The 26,700-nt window shown below is 43.6% G+C and overlaps 1 protein-coding gene across 1 annotated transcript in view; it reads left to right on the forward strand.

The window, feature by feature from the left end:
* The window catches only part of ANKS6 (ankyrin repeat and sterile alpha motif domain containing 6), an 81,965-nt gene that overhangs the window by 12,399 nt on the left and 42,866 nt on the right, over positions 1–26,700 (forward strand). The window contains exons 2-5 of the mRNA XM_069730520.1: positions 13,964–14,466; positions 16,893–16,937; positions 20,283–20,487; positions 22,387–22,493. Coding sequence (XP_069586621.1) covers positions 13,964–14,466; positions 16,893–16,937; positions 20,283–20,487; positions 22,387–22,493 — 860 coding nt within the window. The remainder of the gene's footprint in view (positions 1–13,963; positions 14,467–16,892; positions 16,938–20,282; positions 20,488–22,386; positions 22,494–26,700) is intronic.

Raw genomic sequence — 26,700 nt, forward strand, 5'->3', positions numbered from 1 at the left:
TCTGACCACTGTCACTTTATGAGGTTATAACTCTGGAACGCTTCAACGGATCCCGCTGATTCTGAGATTGTTTTTTCGTGACATATTGTACTTCATGTTAGTGGTAACATTTCTTCGATATTACTTGCAATTTTCAAACTTTGTATTTTTATGCCCTTAAATCAGAGAGAGATGTCACGAAAAATAATTAATAAATAACATTTCCCACATGTCTACTTTACATCAGTACAATTTTGGAAAAAAAAAATTTTTTGTTAGGGAGTTATAAGGGTTAAAAGTTGACCAGCAATTTCTCATTTTTACAACACCATTTTTTTTAGGGACCACATCACATTTGAAGTCATTTTGAGGGGTCTGTATGATAGAAAATAACGAAGTGTGACACCATTCTAAAAACTGCATCCCTCAAGGTTCTCAAAACCACATTCAAGAAGTTTATTAACCCTTTACGTGCTGCACAGGAACTGAAACCATGTGGAAGGAAAAAATGAACATTTAACTTTTTTTTTTATGTTCACAATTGTAAAACCATAAATGTAACCATAAATTTTGTTATGCAATTTCTCCTGAATACACCAATACCCCATATGTGGGGGTAAACCACTTTTTGGGCGCACCACAGAACTTGGAAGTGAAGGAGCGCCGTTTGACTTTTTCAATGCAGAATTGGCTGGAATTGAGATCGGACGCCATGTCACGTTTAGAGAGCCCCTGATGTGCCTAAACAGTGGAAACCCCACAAGTGACACCATTTTGGAAACTTGACCCCTTAAGGAACTTATCTAGATGTGTGGTGAGCACTTTGAACCCCCAAATGCTTCACAGAAGTTTATATTGTAGAGCCGTGAAAATAAAAAATCGCATTTGTTTACACAAAAATGATCTTTTCGCCCACAAATTCTTATTTTCACAAGGGTAACACGAGAAATTAGACAACAAAAGTTGTTGTGCGATTTCTCCTGAATACGTCGATACCCAATATGTGGGGGTAAATCACTGTTTGGGCGCACCGCAGAGCTTGTAAGAGAAGGAGTGCCGTTTTACTTTTTCAATGTAGAATTGGCTGGAATTGAGATCGGACGCCATGTCGCGTTTGGAGAGCCCCTGATGTGCCTAAACAGTAGAAACCCCCAACAAGTGACCCCATTTTGGAAACTAGACCCCCCATGGAACTTATCTAGATGTGTGGTGAGAACTTTGAATGCCAAAGTGCTTCACAGAAGTCAGAGTCATGAAAATAAAAAATATTTTTTTTTTCCACAAAAAAGATTTTGTAGCCCCCAAGTTTTTATTTTCACAAGGGTAACAGGAGAAATTGGACCCCAAAAGTTGTCTAATTTATCCCGAGTACGCCGATGCCCCATATGTGGGGGTAACCCACTGTTTGGGTGCACGGCAGAGCTCGGAAGGGAGGGAGCGCCATTTGACTTTTTGAGCGCAAAATTGGCTGTCGTGTTTGGAGACCCCCTGATGTACCTAAACAGTGGAAAACCCCCAATTCTAGCTCCAACCCTAACCCCAACACACCCCTAACCCTAATCCCAACACGATCCATAATCCTAATCACTAACCCTAACGATAATCACAACCCTTACCCCAAAACAACCCTAATGTCAACCCTAACCATAACCCTAATCAAAACCCTAAATCCAACACACCCCTAATCCTAATCTCAACCCTAACCTCAAACCTAACCCTAATCCCAATACACCCCTAATCACAACCCTAACCTTAACCCTAATCCCAAACCTAACCCTAATCCCAAGCGTAACGCTAATGCCAACCCTAACCCTAATACCAACCCTAATCCAAACCCTAACCCTAATCCCAACTCTAACCCTAACTTTAGCCCCAACCCTAGCCCTAACTTTAGCCCCAACCCTAACCCTAGCCCTAAGGCTTCTTTCACACTTGCGTAGTTTGGCATCCGTCGCAATCCGTCGTTTTGAACAAAAAACGGATCCTGCAAATGTGCCCGCAGGATGCGTTTTTTGCCCATAGACTTGTATTGCCGACGGATCATGACGGATGGCCACACGTCGTGTCCGTCGTGCACTGGATCAGTTGTGTTTTGGCGGACCGTCGGCACAAAAAAACGTTCAATGTAACGTTTTTTTGTACGTCGCGTCCGCCATTTCTGACCGCGCATGCGTGGCCGTAACTCCGCCCCCTCCTCCCCAGGACATAGATTGGGCAGCGGATGCGTTGAAAAACTACATCCGCTGCCCACGTTGTGCACAATTTTCACAATGTGCGTCGGTAAGTAAATATGCGTCGCATTGCGACGGCCCCGTACCGACATAAGTGTGAAAGAAGCCTAACCCTAAATTTAGCCCCAACCCTAACCCTAAATTTAGCCCCAACCCTAACCCTAAATTTAGCCTCAACCCTAAATTTAGCCCCAACCCTAACCCTAGCCCTAACCCTAATTTTAGCCCCAACTGCTCTTCTCCTGCCAGCCGGCAGATGGCGACAGATGGCGGGCGCACTGCGCATGCGCCCGCCATTTTCTTTTACCAGGAAGACGCCGGCGGCCAGGAGGAGCAGCAGGAGGACCCAGGGACACCGGTAAGTATGGCAGGGTCCCCGAATCCCCCTATTTCTCTGTCCTCTGATGTGCGATCACATCAGAGGACAGAGAATTGCACATTACTTTTTTTTTGCGGTCGCCGGTAAACAGTTAATTACCGGCGATTGCAAAACAGATGTTGGCGGAGGTAGCGGCCGAGGGTGGGGCTTCACGGAGGACGTCCGCAGCTCCTCAAAACGCTAGTGTGAAACTAGCCTTAGTCTGTTTACTTCTTATGACCAGTTTGGACCTCAGCCGCAACGGGTATGGAGCCGATTCCGGAGCTGAGCCTGCTCTATACCAGACAGATGTCGTCATGTACCTGTAACTGCAGTGACCAGAGTTCGCTCCGATTGCAGCAATTTAACCATCAATTCTCTGACTGTAGCGTTTACATGATGCCGCCGCGCACATGTGTAAGCTGCCATCGGTACCCTGCTATCAGGGAACCAGTGTGTTACAGGCCCAAAAGAAAAAAAAACTGGAACAGTTTGGAACATCATCGGAAAATTAAAAAAAGGTGTCATCAGTGTTTTCCATCAGTGTCATCTGTGTTTACCCTTTCCTGACATCCGCAGTACATGTACGGCTGGGAGCTGCTTTCCCGCAAACCGCCATACGTATACTCCCTGACGATCATGGGGGCTCACACTGAGCGCTGAGAGCTGGCTGTTATGATCAGGTGGCCTTGGAGCAGCATGAAAACCTTCTCTGGAGTAGGTGGTAACTTATACTGACCGCAAACCCTGATCCTATCACCGCAACTAGAAGTAGCCGTGGGGTGTACCTAACAAAACCTAGACACCTCGACACAGCCTGAGGACTAAATACCCCTAAAGATGGAAATAGGAAAACTATCTTGCCTCAGAGTAGACCCCCAAAGGATAGGCAGCCCCCCACAAATATTGACTGTGAGTTGGAGAGGAAAAGACACACGCAGGCAGAAAACAGGCTTAGCAAAGGAGGCCACTTCTAGCTAAATAGAAAAGGACCGGACAGAGTTCTGTGCGGTCAGTAATAAAACCCTTCCAAAATATCCACAGCAGAAAATACAAAAACTCCACCATCTAACTAAAGACGTGGAGAGTATAACTGCAACTTCAGAGAATCCAACCAGACTGAGAAAAACAGCAGACACAGTCTAAGCTGGACAAATAGAAACAAAAGATCAGCACTGAAAATAAGCACACAGCAAGTGTGCTTCAGAAAAAGAAACGGACACTTATCTTTGCTGAACTGGCAGCTAAGCAGGTGAGGCCAGGCAGAGATCCAATACTTCCAAAGAAACATTGACAACTGGAAAGGGCTAATGAATCCTGCACACTTAAATATCCCAGTCAGAACAGCAATTAGCTGATACACCTGGCCAGTGCTGTGACTCAGAGACAACTGCATTCCCACCTACAACCACTGGAGGGAACCCAAGAGCAGAATTCACAACAGCTGGCACCCTGCAGCAACACCCACTTTCGGTGCTAGGACTGATCGCGGGTGTTTAACCCCTTTCTGACATTAGATGTACTATCCCGTCGAGGTGGGGTGGGCCTGTATGACCACCGACGGGATAGTACATCTAACGCGTTCAGCCGCGCTTACGGGGGGAGCGCCACCGATCGCGGCCGGGTGTCAGCTGACTATAACAGCTGACATCTCGCACTATATGCCAGGAGCGGTCACGGACGGACATTAACCCCCAAAACACTGCGATCAAACATGATCGCAGCGTTTCCGCGGCATAGGGAAGCATCGCGCAGGGAGGGGCCTCCCTGTGTGCTTCCCTGAAACCCTCGGAGCAACGCGATGTGATCACGTTGCACCGAGCGTCTCCTCCATCCTCCTCCCTGCAGGCCCAGATCCAAAATGGCCGCAGGGCTCCTTCCGGGTCCTGCAGGGAGTTGGCTTGCAAAAAAAATCCTAAATAAAAAAAATATATATATTGTTACAATAAATACATTTCTTTATGTAAAGAAACCCAATTAAAGTACACATATTTAGTATTGCCGCATCCGTAACGACCCTACCTATAAAACTGTCCCGCTAGTTAACCCCTTCAGTGAACACCGTAAAAAATAAACTAGGCAAAAAACAATTCTTTATCATCATACCGCTGAACAAAAAGTGGAATAACACGCAATCAAAAAGACGGATATAAATAAACATTGTACCGCCGAAAACTTCATCTTGTCCCGCAAAAAAAGAGCCACCATACAGCGTCATCAACGAAAAAATGAAACGGTTATAGCCCTCAGAATAAAGCGATGCAAAAATAATTATTTTTTCTATAAAAGTTTTTATTGTATAAAAGCGCCAAAACATAAAAAAATGATATAAATGAGGTATTGCTGTAATCGTACTGACCCGAAGAATAAAACTGCTTTATCAATTTTACCAACCGCGGAACGGTATAATACAACCCCCCAAAAGAAATTCACGAATTGCTTTTTTTGTTCATTCTGCCTAACAAAAATCGGAATAAAAAGCGATCACAAAATGTCATGTGCCCAAAAATGGTACCAATAAAAACGTCAACTCGTCCCGCAAAAAACAAGACCTCACATGACTCTGTGGACCAAAATATGGAAAAATTATAGCTCTCAGAATGTGGTAATGTCAAAAATATTTTTTGCAATAAAGAGCGTCTTTTAGTGTGTGATAGCTGCCAAACATAAAAACCCACTATAAATAGTAAATAAACACCCCCACCCCCAATATAACCGCCTTAGTTAGGGAAAAATAAGAAAATAAAAAAAATGTATTTATTTCCATTTTCCCGTTAGGGTTGGGGCTAAAGTTAGGTTTGGGGTTAGGGTTTGGATTACGTTTACGGTAAGGGGTTAGGGGTGTGTCAGGTTTAGGGGTATGGTTAGGGTTGGGATTTGGGTTAGAGGTGTGTTGGGGTTAGGGGTGTGTTCCGGTTAGGGGTGTGGTTAGGGTTGGGATTAGGGTTAGGGGTGTGTTGGGGTTAGGGGTGTGGTTAGAATTGGGAGGTTGCCACTGTTTTAGGCACATGAGGGCTCTGCAAATGCAACATGACGCCCACAGACCATCAAAGTCTGCATTCCAAAACGCCACTTCTTCCCTTCCGAGCTCTGCCATGCGCCCAAACAGTAGTTTTCTCCCACATATGGGGTATCTGCGTACTCAGGACAAATTGCACAACAACGTTTGGGGTCCAATTTTTCGAAATACCCTTGGCAAAATACAAAATTGGGGGCTTAAATATCATTTTTGTGGGAAAAAAAAGGATTTTTTAATTTTCATGGCTCTACATTCTTCGATAACAAACCAACAACACCACCACATATTATAGGGGATTCCAATTCTTAACACATATACAAACAATTAAAGACCCCCATGTGGACACTTTGTCATGGCGGACACATCCATTGCACAACAACCCAATTCCACTAAGGAATAATGATGTACTAGTCCAAATAAAGTTTTTATATGTAACCTTTATTATAAACGTTAAAAAGACAGACTTGCCAGATGTGTGTCAAATACAACCTGAAAAATACATATACCAAGGCACTATACCCCCCTGTATATCCCCACTCATATCAGAGTACCATAACAAAATAATCTATTTTATTAAACTACGGGGTTCCATTCCATCAGTCTGCATTCTGCCATGCGCACAAACAGTAGTTTTTTCCCACATATGGGGTATCAGCGTACTCAGGACAAATTGCGCAACAACTTTTGCGGTCCAATTTCTCCAGATACCCTTGGAAAAATACAAAATTGGGGGCTAAAATATCATTTTGTGAAAAAAAAAAAAAAAGATTTTTTAATTTTCACGGCTCTACATTATAAACTTCTGTGAAGCACTTGGGGGTTCAAAGTGCTCACCACACATCTAGATTAGTTCCTTAGGGGGTCTGCTTTCCAAAATGGGGTCACTTGTGGGGGATTTCAATGTTTAGGCACATCAGGGGCTCTCCAAACACGACATGGCGTTCTTTCTCAATTCCAGCCAATTTTGCATTGAAAAGTCAAATGGTGCTTCTTCCCTTCTGAGCTCTGCCATGCGCCCAAGCAGTGGTGTCCCCCCACATATGGGGTATCGGAGTACTCAGGACAAATTGTGCAACAACTATTGGAGTCCAATTTCTCCTGTTACCCTTGTAAAATAAAACAAATTGGATCAGAAGTAAATTTTTGGTAAAAAAAAAAAGTTAAATGTTTTTTTTTTTGTTTTTTTTTTAAACATTCCAAAAATTCCTGTGAAACACCTGAAGGGTTAATGAACTTCTTGAATGTGGTTTTGAGCACCTTGAGGGGTGCAGTTTTTAGAATGGTGTCACACTTGGGCATTTTCTATCATATAGACCCCTCAAAGTGACTTCAAATGTGATGTGGTCCCTAAAAAAAAAAAAAAAAAAAAATGGTGTTGTAAAAATGAGAAATTGCTGGTCAAATTTTAACCCTCAACTCCCTAAGAAAAAAAAATTTTGGTTCCAAGATTGTGCTGATGTAAAATAGACATGTGGTAAATGTTACTTATTAAGTATTTTGTGTGACATATCTCTGTGATTTAACCCCTTTCTGACCTCGGACGGGATAGTACGTCCGAGGTCAGATCCCCTGCTTTGATGCAGGGCTCCGCGGTGAGCCCGCATCAAAGCCGGGACATGTCCGCTGTTTTGAACAGCTGACATGTGCCCGTAATAGGCTCGGGCAGAATCGCGATCTGCCCGCACCTATTAACTAGTTAAATGCCGCTGTCAATCGCAGACAGCGGCATTTAACTACCGCATCCGGCCGGGCGGCCGGAAATGACGTCATCGCCGACCCCCGTCACATGATCGGGGGTCGGCGATGCGTCTCCATTGTAACCATAGAGGTCCTTGAGACCTCTATGGTTACTGATCACCAGTGGCTGTGAGCGCCACCCTGTGGTCGGCGCTCACAGCACACCTGCAATTCTGCTACATAGCAGCGATCAGCAGATCGCTGCTATGTAGCAGAGCCGATCGCATTGTGCCTGCTTCTAGCCTCCCATAGAGGCTATTGAAGCATGGCAAAAGTAAAAAAAAAAAAAGTAAAAAAAATGTGAAAAAAATTAAAATATATAAAAGTTTAAATCACCCCCTTTCGCCCCAATCAAAATAAATCAATAAAAAAAAATCAAATCTACACATATTTGGTATCGCCGCGCTCAGAATCGCCCGATCTATCAATTTAAAAAAAGCATTAACCTGATCGCTAAACGGCGTAGCGAGAAAAAAATTCGAAACGCCAGAATTACGTTTTTTTTGGTCGCTGCGACATTGCATTAAAATGCAATAACGGGCGATCAAAAGAACGTATCTGCACCAAAATGCTATAATTAAAAACGTCATCTCGGCACGCAAAAAATAAGCCCTCAACCGACCCCAGATCACGAAAAATGGAGACACTACGAGTATCGGAAAATGGCGCAATTTTTATTTTTATTTTTTTTAGCAAAGTTTGGAATTTTTTTTCACTACTTAGATAAAAAATAACCTAGTCATGTTTGGTGTCTATGAACTCGTACTGACCTGGAGAATCATAACTGCAGGTCAGTTTTAGCATTTAGTGAACCTAGCAAAAAAGCCAAACAAAAAACAAGTGTGGGATTGCACTTTTTTTGCAATTTCACCGCACTTGGAATTTTTTTCCCGTTTTCTAGTACACGACATGCTAAAATCAATGATGTCGTTCAAAAGTACAACTCGTCCCGCAAAAAATAAGCCCTCACATGGCCAAATTCACGGAAAAATAAAAAAGTTATGGCTCTGGGAAGGAGGGGAGTGAAAAACAAACACGGAAAAACGAAAAATCCCAAGGTCATGAATGGGTTAAGGGCATAAAAATTCAAAGTTGGAAAATTGCGAAATTTTCTAAATTTTAACCAAATTTCTGTTTTTTTCTACAAACTCAAGTAATATCATGTAAATTTTGCCACTAACATGAAGTACAATATGTCATGAGAAAACAATGTCAGAATCACTGGGATCCATTGAAGCGTTCCAGAGTTATAACCTGACAGTGGTCAGAATTGTAATAATTGGCCCGGTCATTAACGTGCAAACCACCCTTGGGGGTAAAGGGGTTAACCCCTCTGATGTCGCTGTTAATGGCAACATCGATGGGCATCACAGAGGGAGGGTGCTCCGATCGGCGATCGCATTGTGCCGATGGTCTGCATGGTGACCCCGAGTGGAAAGATGACCGCGGAGTCACCCAGGGACGGTGGCCTGTAAGCTCCTGCTCAGATCAAGATCTACACGCCTCTTCCCTGCCTGCGATGCTCTGATCTAATTCCCTGCAATGCAAAAGCATTTAAGAGTATGAGAACAGCGGTCAGGGTAAAAAAATATATACCGTATATTAATCTAAAAAATATATATTTATTTATGTAAACACAAAAAATAAACCAAAAAAAGGTACACCTATTTAGTAGTGGCATGTCCGTAATGACCCGCCCTATAAAACTGTCCCATTAGTTAACCCCTTTAGTGAACACTGTAAAAAAAAATACAAAAAAACTAGTCAAAAAACAATGCTTTATCATCATACCGGCGATCAAAAAGACAGTTGTAAATAAAAATAGTCCCACTGAAAACGTCATGCAAAAAACAAGCCGTCATGCAGCTCCATCAGCGGAAAATAAGTTCTAGCGCTCAGAATAAATAGATGCAAAAATATATATTTTAAAGTTTTTGTTGTGTAAAAACATAAAAAAAATGTAAATAGAGTATCGCACTGATCCAAAAAATAAAGTTGCCTTATCAATTTTACCCCATGCGGAACGGCATAACCCCCCCCCCCACCCCCACCCCGCAAAAAAAAATTCCTGAATTTGTTTTTTGCCTCTCAAAAATCGGAATTTCAAGCAATCAAAAAATGTAATTTGCCCAAAAAAGGTAGCAATTAAAACGCCAGCTCGGCCAACAAAAAAAAGCCCTCCCATGACTCTGTCTGATGAAATATGGAAAAATTATGGCTCTCTAAATATGGCAATTCAAATAACTTTGTTTGATAAAAGAGAGCGTCTTTTTAGTGTGTGACAGCAGCTAAACATAAAAACCCAATATAAATCTGGTATCGCTGTAATCGCACTGACCCGAAGAATAAAGTCGCCTAATAACTTATACTGCATGAGGAATCGTGTAAAAAATAAATAAAACCAATTCTTCGCATGCTGTTGATTTTTTTTTTTCATTCTGCCTCCCAAAGATCGCATAAAGGCTTGACTCTCACTTATCCTGTGCTCTATTCTGAGTGCTTACACTGGAGTTTCCGTGGAACCCCCAGTGGAAGATTCCCTATAATGAGGCAGATGGAGGCATTGTGGATGCCGTCTGGCCTATGATCCGGCAGTGTCCGTCTATTTAGATATTTATAAAAGTGCGCTCTGCCACAGTTTTGTGCACGTCTTAAAAGGACACTGCGGAACAGAGGCCAGACGGAGTCACGAGTAACTCTGCTGCCTCATCCCTCGGGGGTTTCATCTGTCACGTCACTCAGAGAGAAAATAGATGGAATAATAATAATCTTTATTTTTATATAGCGCTAACATATTCCGCAGCGCTTTACAGTTTGCACACATTATCATTGCTGTCCCCAATGGGGCTCATAATCTAAATTCCCTATCAGTATGTCTTTGGAATGTGGGAAGAAACCCACGCAAACACGGAGAGAACATACAAACTCCTTGCAGATGTTGTCCTTGGTGGGATTAGAACCCAGGACCCCAGCGCTGCAAGGCTACAGTGCCTACCACTACACCACCGTGCTGCCCCCAACCCCAATATAAGTGTTCAGCATAGAGCGATGGAGAAATGTGATCCCAAACGTTATGTAAAATGTTCCCAATAAAAGCTTCAACTCAATCCATGAAAACAGAAAGTCCCCACTCAGATCTGTCATCTGTTAATGGAAATATAGGGACTTACACGTAGCACCAAGGCTCTGGAAAAGCTAAATGGCTCCTTGCTCCCAAAAGAAATTCAGAAAATTCTGTGCTCCCAAATCCAAATGCCCCCTCCCTTCTGAATCCCAGTGTGCCTAAACCACATTTAGTGCCCACATGTTTGGCATTTCTGTAGTGATGAGAGCCCACCTAATTTACAGGTGTGTGTCTCCAGAAGTACGGCCTAGGCACAATGTACTGGTCATTACAACGTACTGGTCACTGCAACGTACTGGTCATTACATCGTACTGGTCACTACAGCGTCACTACAATAGTAGTTTGCAATTTTCACTCAGCAACATCCACTGCTGCTTGTTTCTGGAAAACACTCATGGTTTCCAAATTGTCACTACATCTGTAGAAAAATTCCCAAAGGTGTATAATTTCCAAAATAGGGTCACTTGAGGGGGGATTCTGCTCTTCAAACTTGGGGGATCTGTATAAGGGGTGCACAAAGTATTCTAGCTACATTTGCGCTCCAGGAGGCAAATCACGCTCTGTCCCTCCTGAGTCTAGTGCCATTTTTACCCCTTTTCCCGGTGTGAAAATGTAAAATCTGGGGCCAAAACAAATGTTTGGTGGTAAAGCTGTCATTATTTTTCTCCTTCACTGCCCAATAATATAAAATTCAGTGACCCACCTGTGGTGTCAATATCACTGCACCTCTATATGAATTCTTTGAGAGGGTTAGTTTGTTAAATGGGGTCTTATGGGGAGTTTCTGTTGTTCTGGCACCTTGGGGGCTCTGCCAATAATGTGACATGGCACTCTCAAACCAGTCCAGCGAATCTGAACTCCAATATGGCGCTTCTTCCCTTCTGAGCTTTGCACTGTGCCTCAAAATCGGTTTTCCACCACATACGGGGGGCTGTGTACTCAGGAAAATTACACAACAAATGTTGGGATCCATTTTCTTCTGCTATCCTTGTAAAAATGAGAACATTTGAGGCTAAAACAACATTTCTGTTGGAAAAATATATATTTTTTCACTGTCATAGATCACCTTTGCAAAATTCTGTGAAGCACCTGTGGGCTCAAGGTGCTCACCACACGTCTAGATAAGTTCCCTGAGGGGTGTAGTTTCCAAAAAGGTGTCACTTGGGGGGGTTTCCACTGTTTAGGCACATCCTGGCTCTCCAAACGCGACATGGTGTCAATGATGCCAGCAAAGTTTGCATTCAAAAAGTCAAATGGCGCGCTTTCGCTTTCGAGCCCCGGAGTGCGTCCAAACAGTGGTTTTCCTCAAAATATTGGTTATCGGCGTACTCAGGAGAAATGTACAACAAATTCTGGGGTGCAATTTCTCCTGTTAACCTTGTGAAAACAAAAAAAAGGGACAAAAAGAAAATATTTGTGAAAAAAGGCTAAATGTTCATTTTTTTTCTCCCTGACTCAAGTGCCTCGCAGCCGTCCATAATCCCCCCGGGCGCCGCCGCCTCCTCTCTGTCTTGCGCCTGAGCTCTGCAATTATTTCTCGGGCATGCGCCGTGCGCACTGCCCTGGAACTTACATCAAGTGATGTAAGTAGATCGCGACTTGGTGCGAGGCGCTTGAGTCAGGGACAAATCATACCTCCCTGACTCAATCGAGTTTATAAAAGTGATTATTTCAGCGTTCCTAGGGATGCTAATCATAAGGGCCATCTTCAGAGAATGCAGCCTTAGTGCTGCTGAAGGTGGCTCTTTTACCTTAATAGGCCCTGGTGGGGTGACAGGTTCCCTTTAAAGTAAAAAAAAAATCTACCTGGGATCTCATTGGAAATCCCGGTACGCACCATACCCACCTCTACATCTGAATGTGTTGCCTGATACGGATTTTACCCCTTTCTACACTTAGAGGACCTGTAACCAGGTCAAAGACACCATTTTTTGCCCTTTTTGATTCTTACTGCTTTACGGAGTCTTATCCTTTGTATAATCCACCATATGTGTCCAGAGATATTAGCACAAATTTAAAAAAAAAACAAAAACCATTTTTATCGTGTTTATTAAGGGGGGCATTGCTCCCAAGGTAATGGTGCAGAGCAGCATAAAGACATGCACCAGGAATCCTGTGAGCACTGCCCGCCTGGTAAGGACCATAAACATGAGCACTAACTAACAAGGCCCGTATCTTTGAAACTATGGCGGATTTATAAAAAGCAAAAATATAATAAAATAAGAGCAACAACTAGAGGTTGTCCAGGTTTGGAAAGAAAGCAGGCTGCTGAACCCCCACAGTGCGCACACCGCCGCACGCTGTCAGGATTCTCCGGTGCCAGCGGTGAGAGTGTGCAGTCATGTGACCGCCATTATGCGATTTGCATGCAGTCACATGCTAACTAGACATGCTTGGCCCTGCTGACTTGACCAGTTTTGATCGAGGCATCACACGTCCAGGTAAACTGTAGGTGGAGGTCTGTAAATCGCATACTTGCAGTCAAGTAACGGCCAGCTCTCACCGTCGGCACCAGAGATTCCTGACAGTGTGTGATGTGCGCGCTGTTAGGGACACACAAAGTGACTGCAGATTTTCATCCCAACCTTGGGCAACCCCTTTACAGTGAGATCTGTGACAAATCTGCAACAGAATGAGCATGTAGGCTGAGAAAAGGGCCGTGAGATACAGGAACCTCTACTGCTTCTATGTCCTCTCCGAGGGGCAATAGAGTGTGTAATGTAAAATACTGTGTGCAGGAGTCTGTGTGTGACCATTGCCTCACATGCATAAAGCTTACAGGGGCAGGCCAACTTTAGGAAACTGGAGGATGAGGAGATAATGTATTAGAATAATAATACAAGCATTCCCTCCAGCGCCAGCAGCTTACAGTGTTACCTGTTTACTTGCGAGCTTGGTATGGCGCAAAGGCCAGTGATTGGCTGCAGTTATCACTTGTAGACGGCAGTCACTGCTGGAATCCTGTAGGCAAAGACCGGCATAGGAGCAGTGTAGGAGGTGTGGGGGCTTTTACTGGAAAGTACTTCTTTTTTTATCATTTTATACCTTATCTGCTGTCACAGCATATTTTTTGAACATGTGAGCACCTTTATGGGTCTCACGCATCAGAGAATGGACCTCTAGTATGCACGCCTCTGCCCCATTCAAGATGGGGTACTGTAGAGCCTGATTACCTGGATCCAGGGGGCTGCTTTCGGTATCTCTGAGGGTCCCAGTTGTTGCACCCACAGCAATCAGTAAGTTATCCTATGGATATGGGATAACTTTGATTCTGGGAATACCCCTTTTCAGGCATATATCTTTTGTAAAGGGGGTTGTCTGCCTAGAAGGCAAGAACAGAGCCAAATTGATCTTTCCAGCACTTATATATTGATGTGGATTCTGGGGATGAATAATGAAAGCTGTGTGTTTTTATAAAGGTCCACTTGTCTGTTATTCTTCCATGTGTTATGGTAACGCTGATGTGGACAGCCGCTATCTGATATTTCATCTTCTCACTGCTTTTATTCTTCAGGTCAGGACATTTAAATATTGCACTTATACTACTGGAGAACGGTGCTGATGTCAATGCACAGAACCGCCTGGGAGCAAGCGTCCTGACGGTGGCATCAAGAGGCGGCCACACAAGCGTGGTCAAGCTGCTTCTCGATAGTGGAGCTTTTGTGGATAATTATGACCATATTGATGCCAGCCTGGTGACCAGTAAAGGCCACAGAGAGGATATGCCCGAGATTACAGCCCTGATGACGTCTGCCCAGCATGCTCATGAAGCAGTGGTCCGTTTATTATTGGACTCTGGAGCCGACGTAAATTATCGTGTAAGGACGGGATGGAGTCCATTGATGTTGGCTGCCCTTCATGGACGTGTGAGTGTGGCCCAGCAGCTGGTGGATAGGGGTGCTGACCCTGACCACGTAAACAGTTTGGATAAAACACCTTTTGAGATTGCCTTGAATGTAAAACACAAGGACATGAAAGATTATCTGGATTCTATTACCACAATCAGACCTAAGACCGGTACGGGGCAAGTGTTCCTTCTTTCTATGTCTACGTATTCCAGTTACATGTTCAGGCACAATATTTATGGCATTTTTCTACAGTTCACATATTATGCCATGTTGGTACGAACAGAGCGTGTGAGTGGAGAAAGCTCTTGGCTGTACATAAGCTTATCGGCATATTTTATGGTATACCTTAAAACCAAACTGGGGAGCATTGATCAAAGGCATCAGGACCTTTTCCCCTCTGTCTCGCCATTGTACCCTCCTGCTTTTCATCCTTGTCCCTCACTGGTCCCAGCTTCCCCTCTCTGTTGAAACCCTGGTGCTAGTATTTGCCACTAAGCTTCATTGCTTGGGGGTGTTGCTATAGAGAGGGGGAAGCAGTATGGCGAGGTATATACGTCAGTGGCCCTGACATATATCTTTTGCTGTCTTGCTGTGCTTGCGTTGAGAGGCAGCAGATCTGTATGCAGCCAGTGATCCGAGAAGCCAGGGCTGGCGATGACGTCTGTGTGTGACACGGCCCGCTTTCACTTGCAACAAACTAATACCTTCAAATAAAACTAAAGAATGTTATAAAGTTGTAGAATTTCTCATTTATGCGGTGAGGTTGTCCAGGACTGACATATTGGTGACCTGTCCAATGGATAATTTCACCAGTCTGAAATGGGTGACCCCCACCGATCCGCTGTTACCTGGTGTGACCACGGCCAGATGTAAGCAGTGCATGGAGCGGAGCGGCGCCGTCATTCTCAGAAGAAAAGTCTACATGAACCTGTTTATGGTGGGAACATGAAGGCCGTGGGTTTCTGGGTTCCATAAACTATCCTATGTTTTTACATACTTGGAAACCGTCCTGCCGCTTGATCTTGCACCGCACCTATGAGGCCTACTACTCAGATCTGGGACTAGTGAGCCGACATCCCTGGGATTGTAGATCACTTCTCGCTCCTCTGAATAGGACCTGATGGACAGTGTGCAGAGCGGTGTTCTGGCACATACTCTTAGGCTCTGATCCGTGGGGTCTGAGAGTCAGACCCCACCGATCTCACATTGATGACTTGTCCCATGGATACATCATTCATGTCAGTGCCGGATAGCCATTTTAAGCTTGATTGCTGTTATTAACATTTTTTATTTTCACACAACAACAATAAAAAAGGACCTAAAATAAGTGACTCAGGATTATAGCTGTTCTTTGTAAGCTCCACTCTGATTAGCTAAAAACCGACCAAAATCAGTATGAGAATGGAAAGTGTGTGCGTGCTCTGCTTTGAAAACTGACAAAAATGATAAAAACAGCCTAGAATATGAGATGTTTATTAAAAATTAATGTGTTAAAAATCTCTTCAATCCTGTGGTATTTCTGGGCACAGAGCACTGATGCATGTACGGCCGCCATGAAGCAGTAGTAGAAGTATGTAACATGCCCACTGAGTTGCAGCAGGTCTATGACCGTATGCATCACTGATACATTGGAGCAAATTGCCATTGTCATCAAAAATTTATGCAGTTTTCAACAATTGGTACGTTTCCACTTATTAAAAATTGATTCCAGGAAAACATGGAGCTGTTGCCTGTAGCAACAACTCCAATGCTGCACTTTACAGGATGTATAAACAATATGATGGATTTGATAAAGGGAATCTGTCAGCAGGTTTTTGCTATGTAATCTGAGGACAGCATGGGTTTGGGGTTTAAATACTGAATTTGGAGATGTCACATGTCACAGTGTGCTGTTGTGGAGCTTTAACTTGTGATCAACATACTGTGACTGAGCTCTGGTCTGACTCCGCCCCCTCCTGTGATAGGCGTCTCACTGTCTATAGACTGTGTACACAGACACAACACATGTAGCCTAGTAATGAATAGCCCAAAAAGATGAAGAGAATTATGATTAAAAAATGAATAAATCCTTATTAACAAATAATAAAATTAATAAAACTCCACATAGTGATATATAGAGGACGTCACAGTGTAACTGACCCTATGAACATATATTTTATTTATCAAATGCTGAAATTGTCAGTGAATACAATCAAGTAATGAATTGTACTGGTCCAGAAAACCCCCACAAATCTGGAGTACTTGATATCAATGAGAGGAATTCCAATAGATCAGTATATACTGACACTCAGCCAATAGAAGCCTAAACAGCCCTGCCAGCCAAAACATGCAAAAAACCATAGTAGCAAGGTAAAGAGAAAGGGGCATAGCCCATGGAAATATCAATAGTCGTATACCACACAATCCAGTAATCTAAGGGCTACATGGCTGGATTCGGCTAAAACCTGCTGACAGATTCCCAGTCAGTGCGTTCTGCTTGGTATCTTTCCTATATTTACCTTACACTACAGTATAAAGAAGCAGCAGAAAGGTGATCGACCGCAAAAATCCCCTCACCTTTATCTCTTTAACCAGATTTGTTTCTTTTTACTCCAGATGAAGAAAAGCGACGTCCAGACATTTTTCATGCTGTAAAAATGGGTAAGTTGTTTATACAGATATTAGTGAGGTTTGTGTTTTCCAGTCTGTGCCGTCTATGAAGTGTCAGGTGTAAATATATACCCATTCTGGGACCGCATGTGCGCAGACCCCCGGGATCTGAGCTGTTACATAAGGTACACTTTGACTGCTGCTGTCAACTATTTAGGTGACACTGTCAGTGTCTGACAGCAGCATTTAAATGGGGTGCACTAGCTCCCCGCAGCACAGTCGCAGGATCCCTATGGGTTACCATGGCAGCAGGCAGCCTGGAGATCTGCCCAACATACAGTTTTTGTGCTGAAGAGGCCTGGATCTCAGCACTTACGGAGTCAGCAGAGCTTTGGCGTCTTCTACGTACTGTTTGCTGCAGCACTCGGCGTCCCCGCTCAGTAACTTTACATCATTTGTGGATGAGTTACTGTCGTTTCTAATTGCTTCCACCAGTAGTTCTTGGGATATTTAGGAAGGAAGAAAATTCAAGAAGTGACTTGTTACAACCTTGCCATACTACTGCAGGACTGCGCTCAATTCAGTGAGCTCTTCACAATGACTCACTCTTTGGGCTCAGACATGACTGTATTTTCGGCCCAAGTGCAAACCGACAAAACCTCTTAAGACTGAGCCGGTGTGAGGAGAAAGTTGCAGTATACATGTGTAGTGTCGATTTCGGATTGCAATTGACCTTGCAAGTTAGTTATTCCGTATAAAACATTGGACTGCACTCTGATGGCATCCAAGTTCCACGGACTGACAGAACGGAGAAGATGTTGACTTATGTATTCTATGTTCTCATCCAAGAAATTGTGCTCACTCTACTCAGCATAATTTCTCTTGGATGATAATATACACACTGGTGTGACCTCAGCTTACACAAATTCTAGTAAAGCAGACTGCAGGGCTACGGCCTGATTTTATATTCTTTTGGCAGTGGGACTGAATGAGACGCCAGAATTAAATGATTAAAAGGTGTGTCCCAATACTTTTGTCTATAAAGTATATATGTTCGCTTTACAATTTTAAACCAAATTATTACATTGACTTTGTCCTGTCATATTTGTCCTACTTGCACATCACTTGGGAAGAACAAAATGTAATACTGTAATATGGGCAGCACGGTGGCGCAGTGGTTAGCACAGCAGCCTTGCAGCGCTGGAGTCCTGGGTTCAAACTCCACTAAGGACAACATCTGCAAAGAGTTTGTATGTTCTCTCCGTGTTTGCATGGGTTTCCTCCGGGCACATTCCAAAGACATATTCATAGGGAAATTAGATTGTGAGCCCCATCGGGGACAGCAATGATAATGTGTGTAAAGCGCTGTGGAATATGTTAGCGCTATATAAAAATAAAAAGATTATTAAGATTAATACTGCATTTCTCCTCTAGTGGTCACTGCTGCGAAAGACTGGGGTCCGGGGGGCTTCATGACCTTACCAGAGTCCTGCAGATTCAATACCAGACAGGAGCTGTTCAATGACTGTTTGCCCTTTGTCCCACTCGCTTAGCATTAGACAGCCGCCTGTTCACTTAAGGCCCCTTCACACTGAGCGACGCTGCAGCGATACCGACAACGATGTCGATCGCTGCAGCGTCACTGTTTGGTTGCTGGAGAGCTGTCACACAGACAGCTCTCCAGCGACCAACAATCCCGAGGTCCCCGGTAACCAGGGTAAACATTGGGTTACTTATCGCAGGGCCGCGCTTAGTAACCCGATGTTTACCATGGTTACCAGCGCAAATGTTAAAAAAAACAAACACTACATACTTACCTTCAGCTGTCTGTCCTCGGCGCTGTGCTTTCCCGCACTGACTGTGAGCACAGCGGCCGGAAAGCAGAGTGGTGACGTCACCACTGTGCTTTCCGGCTGACCGGCGCTCACAGCCAGTGCAGGAAGCAGAGCGCCGGGGACAGACAGCAGAAGGTAAGTATGTAGTGTTTGTTTTTTTAATGTTTGCGCTGGTAACCAGGGTAAACATCGGGTTACTAAGCGCGGCCCTGCGCTTAGTAACCCGATGTTTACCCTGGTTACCAGTGAAGACATCGCTGGATCGGTGTCACACACGCCGATCCAGCGATGTCAGTGGGAAGTCCAGCGATGAAATAAAGTTCTGGACTTTCTGCAGCGACCAACGATCTCCCAGCAGGATCCTGATCGTTGGTCGCTGTCACACATAACGATTTCCTTAACGATATGATTGCTACGTCATAAAAAGCAACGATATCGTTAACGATATCGTTATGTGTGAAGGTACCTTTAGTGTTAGACAGCCGCCTGTTCACTTAGTGTTATACAGCCGCCTGTTCACTTAGTGTTAGACAGTCGCCTGTTGGCTTAGTATTAGACAGCCGCCTGTTGGCTTAGTGTTAGACAGCCGCCTGTTGGCTTAGTGTTAGACAGCCGCCTGTTGGCTTAGTGTTAGACGGCCGCCTGTTGGCTTAGTGTTAGACAGCCGCCTGTTGGCTTAGTGTTAGACAGCCGCCTGTTGGCTTAGTGTTAGACAGCCGCCTGTTGGCTTAGTGTTAGACAGCCGCCTGTTGGCTTAGTGTTAGACAGCCGCCTGTTGGCTTAGTGTTAGACAGCCGCCTGTTGGCTTAGTGTTAGACAGCCGCCTGTTGGATTAGTGTTAGACAGCCACCTGTTCACTTAGTGTTAGACAGCCGCCTGTTGGCTTAGTGTTAGACGTCCGCCTCTTGGCTTAGTGTTAGACGGCCGCCTGTTGGCTTAGTGTTAGACGGCCGCCTGTTGGCTTAGTGTTAGACAGCCGCCTGTTGGCTTAGTGTTAGACAGCCGCCTGTTGGCTTAGTGTTAGACAGCCGCCTGTTGGCTTAGTGTTAGACAGCCGCCTGTTGGCTTAGTGTTAGACAGCCGCCTGTTGGCTTAGTATTAGACAGCCGCCTGTTGGCTTAGTGTTAGACAGCCGCCTGTTGGCTTAGTGTTAGACAGCCGCCTGTTGGCTTAGTGTTAGACAGCCGCCTGTTGGCTTAGTGTTAGACAGCCGCCTGTTGGCTTAGTGTTAGACAGCCGCCTGTTGACTTAGTGTTAGACAGCCGCCTGTTGGCTTAGTGTTAGACAGCCACCTGTTGGCTTAGTATTAGACAGCCGCCTGGTTAAGGTTTCTCAGGGCAACATTAGTCTTCACAGTCATGGTTTTCTTTGTGGGATCTTTTCTCACAAGTAAAAGGATGAGCACATGAGGCAGTTTAGAATTGTTAGAACTGATTTACTAGTAATGATGTAAAGTGGCATAGCATTGTGGGTATGTCATCTCATCACTTCCTCCCTTTGTCTTGTTACATCATAATTTGGTTAAAAAAAATGCATTCACCCTTCTTATTGTATCTTCTAGGAAATCTCTCATTGGTTAAAGAGATTGTGGATGAGGATCTCAGTCACGTCAATGCTGTAAATGCTGATGGGGCATCTCCGCTAATGATGGCAGCAGTTAACGGCAAACTGGACATGGTGCAACTCCTGGTTGATAAAAATGCAGATATAAACAAGCAGGACAGTGTCCATGCCTGGACCGCCCTGATGCAGGCCACCTACCATGGGTAAGACCACTGATGGCCTCCAGCATGCAGACGTTTCAACAACTGGTAGCTGCAAATGTGTTTTTCTTTACTGATTGTTAATGCGCATAATTAACTGAAATTGGAGATTATATGAAGATTTGCTACTAAACATGACCTTTATCTTCCATGTTGCTTTTTTCATAATCTGAAGTGTAAAAAACAAAAAACAAACGTAGAAAACTCGTGGTAGTAGTAGTAGTAGTAGTATAGCACCATTTATTCCATAGCGCTTTACGTGTGAGGAGGGGTATACATAAAAAATCAAGAGCAATAATCTTAAACAATACAAGTGACTGACTGGTACAGGAGGAGAGAGGACCCTGCCCGCGAGGACTCTCAATCTACAAGGGATGGGTGAGAATACAGTAGGAGAGGGTAGAGCTGGTCATGCAGTGGTTTGGTGGTTACTGCAGGTTGTAGGCTTGTCGGAAGAGGTAGGTCTTCAGGTTCCCTTTGAAGGTGAGCATCAAAGAGGATTGACATTGAATTGAATAGAAAGAATCTTTCAAGCATTTTATTTTAAGGCGATGTTTGCAATGTGTTTTTTGGTACAGATCAACTCCTAAAACCCATCTGCACATAGTCTTAGAGACCGGAAGGGGAGCAGCAAGGATCAGTGAGGTGATTATGATAGTCTGAGCCTGCTGCATGCTTTACAAAATAATGAGATGGAAAAAAAAGCTCTTTAAAGGGGTGTTTCCCATGAGCAAAGTTCATTTTAATAGATAGATCTTGAAATAATAATAATTACCACTATTAGATGTATTAAATATTCCTGTGCTGAGATAATCTTATAAATGTGCCCCTGCTGTGTACTGTGTAATGGCCGTGTCTGACCATACAGGAACATGGTCTGATCATATCACAGCTCCTGGGCAGGGGAGGACACGAGAGTGTACAGACATTATGGTAAGGGATTATCTCAAGACAGGGACATTTTTAACACATCTCATTGTGGAACTTATTATTCCAAGATCTAGGGATTTCAATGTGGTACAACCACTATAAGCACCAAAACACAACTCCCATATCTCCAATCATTGTGATTGATGTGTCTCAAAGCACTTGGTCTAAAAAGTAGGTGCAGAAAGATATATTGCTTTTCTATTAATTTTTGTTGTTCAAGTTTTGTCGAAACTGAAACTTTGTGATGTGTATAGGCAGAACATAGAAACTGCTGTTGGGTACTGTTCCTTTAAACGTTTTATTTCTCGATTGGTTCCATGGAGACATTATTGACATTTCCCTATAAGGGGACTAACAGGAAGCTGCTCTTCTACAATTTAATATCCAAAAATTACATTTTGGGAAAACCTTTAATGAATTCAAGTTACTGTATATACTCGTGTATAAGCCGAGCCACCTAATTTTGCCACGAATAACTGGGAAAACTTACTGACTCAAGTATAAGCCGGCTATGCATTGTCTCCTCATCCCTATCCTGGTATGCATGGCCACCATGAGAAAAGCATTAAAAAACAAAAACATCCTACTTGCCTTCCCTGCGCACCCTTGCAGCATCTTGTTCCGGTGCCCCCAACTCCTAGGATCCGAGCGATCACATGTCCCTGCTCATTAAGGTAATGAATATTCGCCTCTCTCCATGGCTATGGGAGTGAAGAGAGGTGAATATTCATAACTCTTAAGTAGCTGGCACCCATGATAGCCCAGCAGCTACTGGAAGACGGCGGCTGTGGCAGACACTGTGCGCGCTATAAGAGAAATGAATGTTCAGTGTCAGTGCAGTGAAAATTCATTTCTCTTTAGCAGCAGACACAACAAAAAATGTGCTGAAAAACTCGGCTCATACACAAGTATATACGGTAATTGCAACACAATAATTGTAGTCTTTTAATTAATTTTTTTTTATCATCCTAGAAACAAGGAAATTGTGATATACCTGTTAAATCAAGGAGCCGATGTGAACCTGCGTGCAAAAAATGGCTACACAGCGTTTGACTTAGTGATGCTACTAAATGACCCAGGTTAGGAGATTTTTTTTTTTAAACAATACATTTTTATTGAAGATTTTAGGTACATATAACAGATATAATGTATGATGTAAAACAGTAATGCAAACCTATAAATGAAGGATCTGTAAGGGGAAAGAACACGTGGCATGGAGAGGAGTAGAAGGAGAGAGGAGACCTATCAAGCATATAGGCTGAAAGTATTTTGTGGAGAATCGGGGGCGCTATCTGTCTTTAAGAGGCGGAGTGGCAAAAGGGGTGTAGTTGGTGTATTCCGCCCAGTTGGTATATTCTGTGTATTTCATTAATCATACATCAGGGAAGACGTCTTTTCACTTCAGCTAGGTCTAATCCTGAGTTTTTCCATGAAGAGGTTATGGTTTGCTTATTGCCAAAAATATAAACAAGATTAGGGCTTGAGAGTGTTTGGGGATGTTAGGAATTTATTGAGCAGGGCTCCCCAGGGGTCTATATTAATGTTAAGGTCAGTAACTGAGAGAATGAGAAAGTAACCCTGATCCAGAGCCTGCAAACTATGAGGCGGAACCACCATATTTGGTACATGTGGCCAATGCAATTGGAAGAATGGTTGGGGACTACTTTGCTACCCTGGCAGGGGTTAGATACCATCTTGTTAATACCTTGTTATTTGTTTCTAACATCAAAGTGTTTAGCATTCCGCTGGTGGAGGAGGTCCAAATCTGGGCTCATTCTGAGATGGTTCCAATGTCGGATTCCCAACGGAAGGACATTGCTTTATTTGTTGCTTTATTTATATGGGAGTATAAAAGCCAGATGGTACCTGGGGCGTGTGGATTTTGAGGCTGCATCTTTGCACGAAAGGTGTGATCACATAGGGTGGGTTGGAGCCTATATTGTTTGCAAACATTTGAGGTAATTTGGCAGAAGAGGGAGTCTGTCAGCTGTTACTTTAACACCTTGATAGCCTAGGTGATTAATGGACCATTCAAAGGGGAAGTCTAGTTTTAAGCTGTGAAACTGTGGAGGCTGGAAGAGAGATGGTCATAGCTTGGGATTTTGAGTGGTTGATCTGTTAATTAGAGAGTTGTTCAATATTTTGCAGGAATTGAAGATGAGCAGTCAGAGGTTTGAGGGGTGGAAAGGAGAAGCAGAACATTGTCTGTGAACATGAAGAGTTTGTGAGGGATTCCACCATTTTTATACATTGGATGTGTGAGTTGTGGCGTAGGCTAATTGCTAGGGGCTGAATCTCAAGTAGAAAAAGTAGCGAAGAAAGGGGGTACCCTTGACTTGTGTCTCTTTTGATAGGGAAAGATCCTGAAGAGAAACCATTATAACGGGCATGAGCTGAGGGATGGTTGTGTAGGGCATACACCCATGAGAGAAATTGGTCCGCGAAATTCCATTTCCGCAACACCGCGAATAAGTAGTCCCATGAGACCCAGTGGAAGGCCTTTTAATATCAAGTGATAAAAGCATGCCTGCCACATTGCGTTGCTTGCAGTGATGCAGGAGATGAGAAACCCTTCGTATATTTTCAGACGCTTGCCTATGGGGTACAAAGCCAACTTTATCTTTATGTACAATCATGACCGAAAGTGTTGGCATACCTTGAAATTGTTCAAGAAAATGAAGTATTCCTCCCAGAAAATTATTGTAATTCCCCAGGTTTTGTTATACACATGTTACTTTGTGTGTGTGTTGGAATATAACAAAAAAAAGGCAAATTGGACATAATTTCACACAAACCTAAAAATGGGCCGGACAAAAGTGTTGACGCCCTCAAGTTAATATTTGGTTGCACACCCTTAGGCATAAATAACTTCAATCAATTGCTTCCTATAACCATCAACGGGCTTCTTACATCTCTCAGATGGAATTTTGCATCACTGTTGTTTTGCAGACTGATACACCCTGAGCCTACAGGATGACTTGATTTCTTTGAAACTTGACTGGGGATGCTTAGCCACAATCCAGAATATCCTGCTTTGCAACCTTTCAACAATTTTTCTCTGCCATCCACATCCAGGGAGATTAGCTACAGTGCCATGGGTTGTAAACTTCTTGATTATGTTGCACCATGGGCAAAGGAACATCAAGATCTCTGGCGATGGACTTGTTACCTTGACATTGTTGATATTGTTCAACAATTTTGGTTCTCAAGTCCTCAGACAGTTCTTTTCTCCACTTTCTGTTCTCTTTGCTTACTGTGGCACACACAGATACACAATACAAAGATTGAGTCAACTTCTTCCCTTTTTATCTGGTTTCAGGTATAATTTTCACATTGCCCACACCTGTTACTTGCCACAGGTGAGTTTGAACGAGCATCACATGCTTGAAACAAATTTGTTTATCCATAATTTTGGAAAAATGCTAACAATTTTGTCCAGCCCGTTTTTGGGGTGTAGCGTGAAATTATGTCCAATTTGCCTTTTTTCCTTTGTTTTTTGGGGGTTTATTTACTTTGAGTGCATTGGAACACCATGTGTATAACAAAACATGTGTAATTGCAATAATTTTCTTGGAGACATACTTCATTTTCTGGAACAATTTCAAGGGTTCCAACCCAGAGTTCAGCGATTTGAGCTCGAATTTTTTTAAGATTTTGAGGTCTATGTTAATTAACGATTTGGGTCTGTACTTTGACCATAGTGTTTTGTCACAGTTTGGTTTGGGAATCATGGATATAGCTGCTGCTAAAGAGGCTGCTTCTGGCTTTTTTCTGTCTCTCAGGGAGTTGGACTAGCTATTGAGATGGGGGATAAAAATGGGTGCATATTTTCTGTAGTAAAAGGCTGTCAAGCCATGAGGGCAAGGTTTTTTATTTAGGTCTAATTGACTAATAGCTGTCTCTATTATGGTAGGGTATATGATTTAGGAGACTAATCAAGGAGGGGCTGAGGGCTGGAAGAGGAATAGTGTTGAGGAGACATCTATCATTTGCAGGTTACTTGGGGTAGGATTGTTGTACAATTGTTCAAGCTGCTGTCGAAACAGACTGGTGGTTTGTTGTGGGTTAAATGTGAGACTAGGGTTGGTGCATAGTCGTATCGGGTGTGTAGTACTCGGAGACATTTTAGGCGACAAGCGCAATCGGAGTTGCATTTTTATTGAGGGCAAGTGCTGCTGAGACCACCGAAGAGCTCAATCTGCATTTTCAGAAAGGTAAAGGTCTAGTTCGGTGCGTGGGTGTGTAAGGTCCCAATATGATGAAGGGAGGGCTAGCTCTTCATCTGGGACTCTAATTATCACGCCCTGCTCTAGATTTGCCTTTCTAGCAATTCTTTCTTTTTTCTTGCGAGCAGCTTCTTGCATACAGAAACACCTTAGAACTTCTTCTTGTGCCTCCCTAAGATAAATTGGTGAAGCTGCAGACTGCTGGTTCAGAGAGAAGTAACCATCAAGGTGGTTAGGCTACGTTCACATTTGCATTGTGCGCCGCTGCGTCGGCGACACAACGCAAATAAAAACGCACCAAAACGCACGCAAAAACTCTGCGTTTTGCGACGCATGCGTCATTTTTTGCCGAAATTTGGACGCAAGAAAAATGCAACTTGTTGCGTTTTCTTGGCCCGACGCTTGCGGCAAAAAAAACGCATTCGTCGCACAACGCAGCACACAAAAACGCATGTGTCCCCCATGTTAAATATAGGGGCGCATGACGCATGCGTCGCCGCTGCGTTGCCCGACGCAAAGATGCATAACGCTAATGTGAACGTAGCCTTACTGAGACTTTGGGAGATTTCTGTGCTAGTAAAGCAGGGAGTAATTCCGAGCCCAGGTAAATGAGCGTGGTCGTGGATGCAGAGAGAAACAGGTCAGCTGGATTGGAGTGTGGTTTGAGCATGAGATGGTGAGGATAGAAATGTTCGTTATATTGGGTATTAACAGTTGATGGGCAAATACATGATGAATTCCAGTGAAAACTAAGAGGCAAAAGGAAAATAGGTGTAGTATTTGACTGTAGGATGCAGTTATCTCTGTAAGTCTATTCAGTGATGGAGAGAAAGGTGCTAACGAAGGGAGACAATCGACAGAAGTTGGGAATGATAGGGGGCCTGGAAGCTGGGGGTCAGTGCACAAGTTTGGGGTTAAGTACGCAATTCGAGTCACCACAAAGCAACACAGAGCCTTGAGCATGTTCTGAAATGAGATCCAATAGACCGGAAAGGACAGCAGACTGGTGAGCGTTCGGGGCTTACTAAGAAACAATATTCACCAGTTCGTCCAAAGTGGT

Source organism: Ranitomeya imitator, chromosome 6 (genome assembly GCF_032444005.1).
Source record: "Ranitomeya imitator isolate aRanImi1 chromosome 6, aRanImi1.pri, whole genome shotgun sequence".
Classification (NCBI taxonomy): domain Eukaryota; kingdom Metazoa; phylum Chordata; class Amphibia; order Anura; family Dendrobatidae; genus Ranitomeya; species Ranitomeya imitator.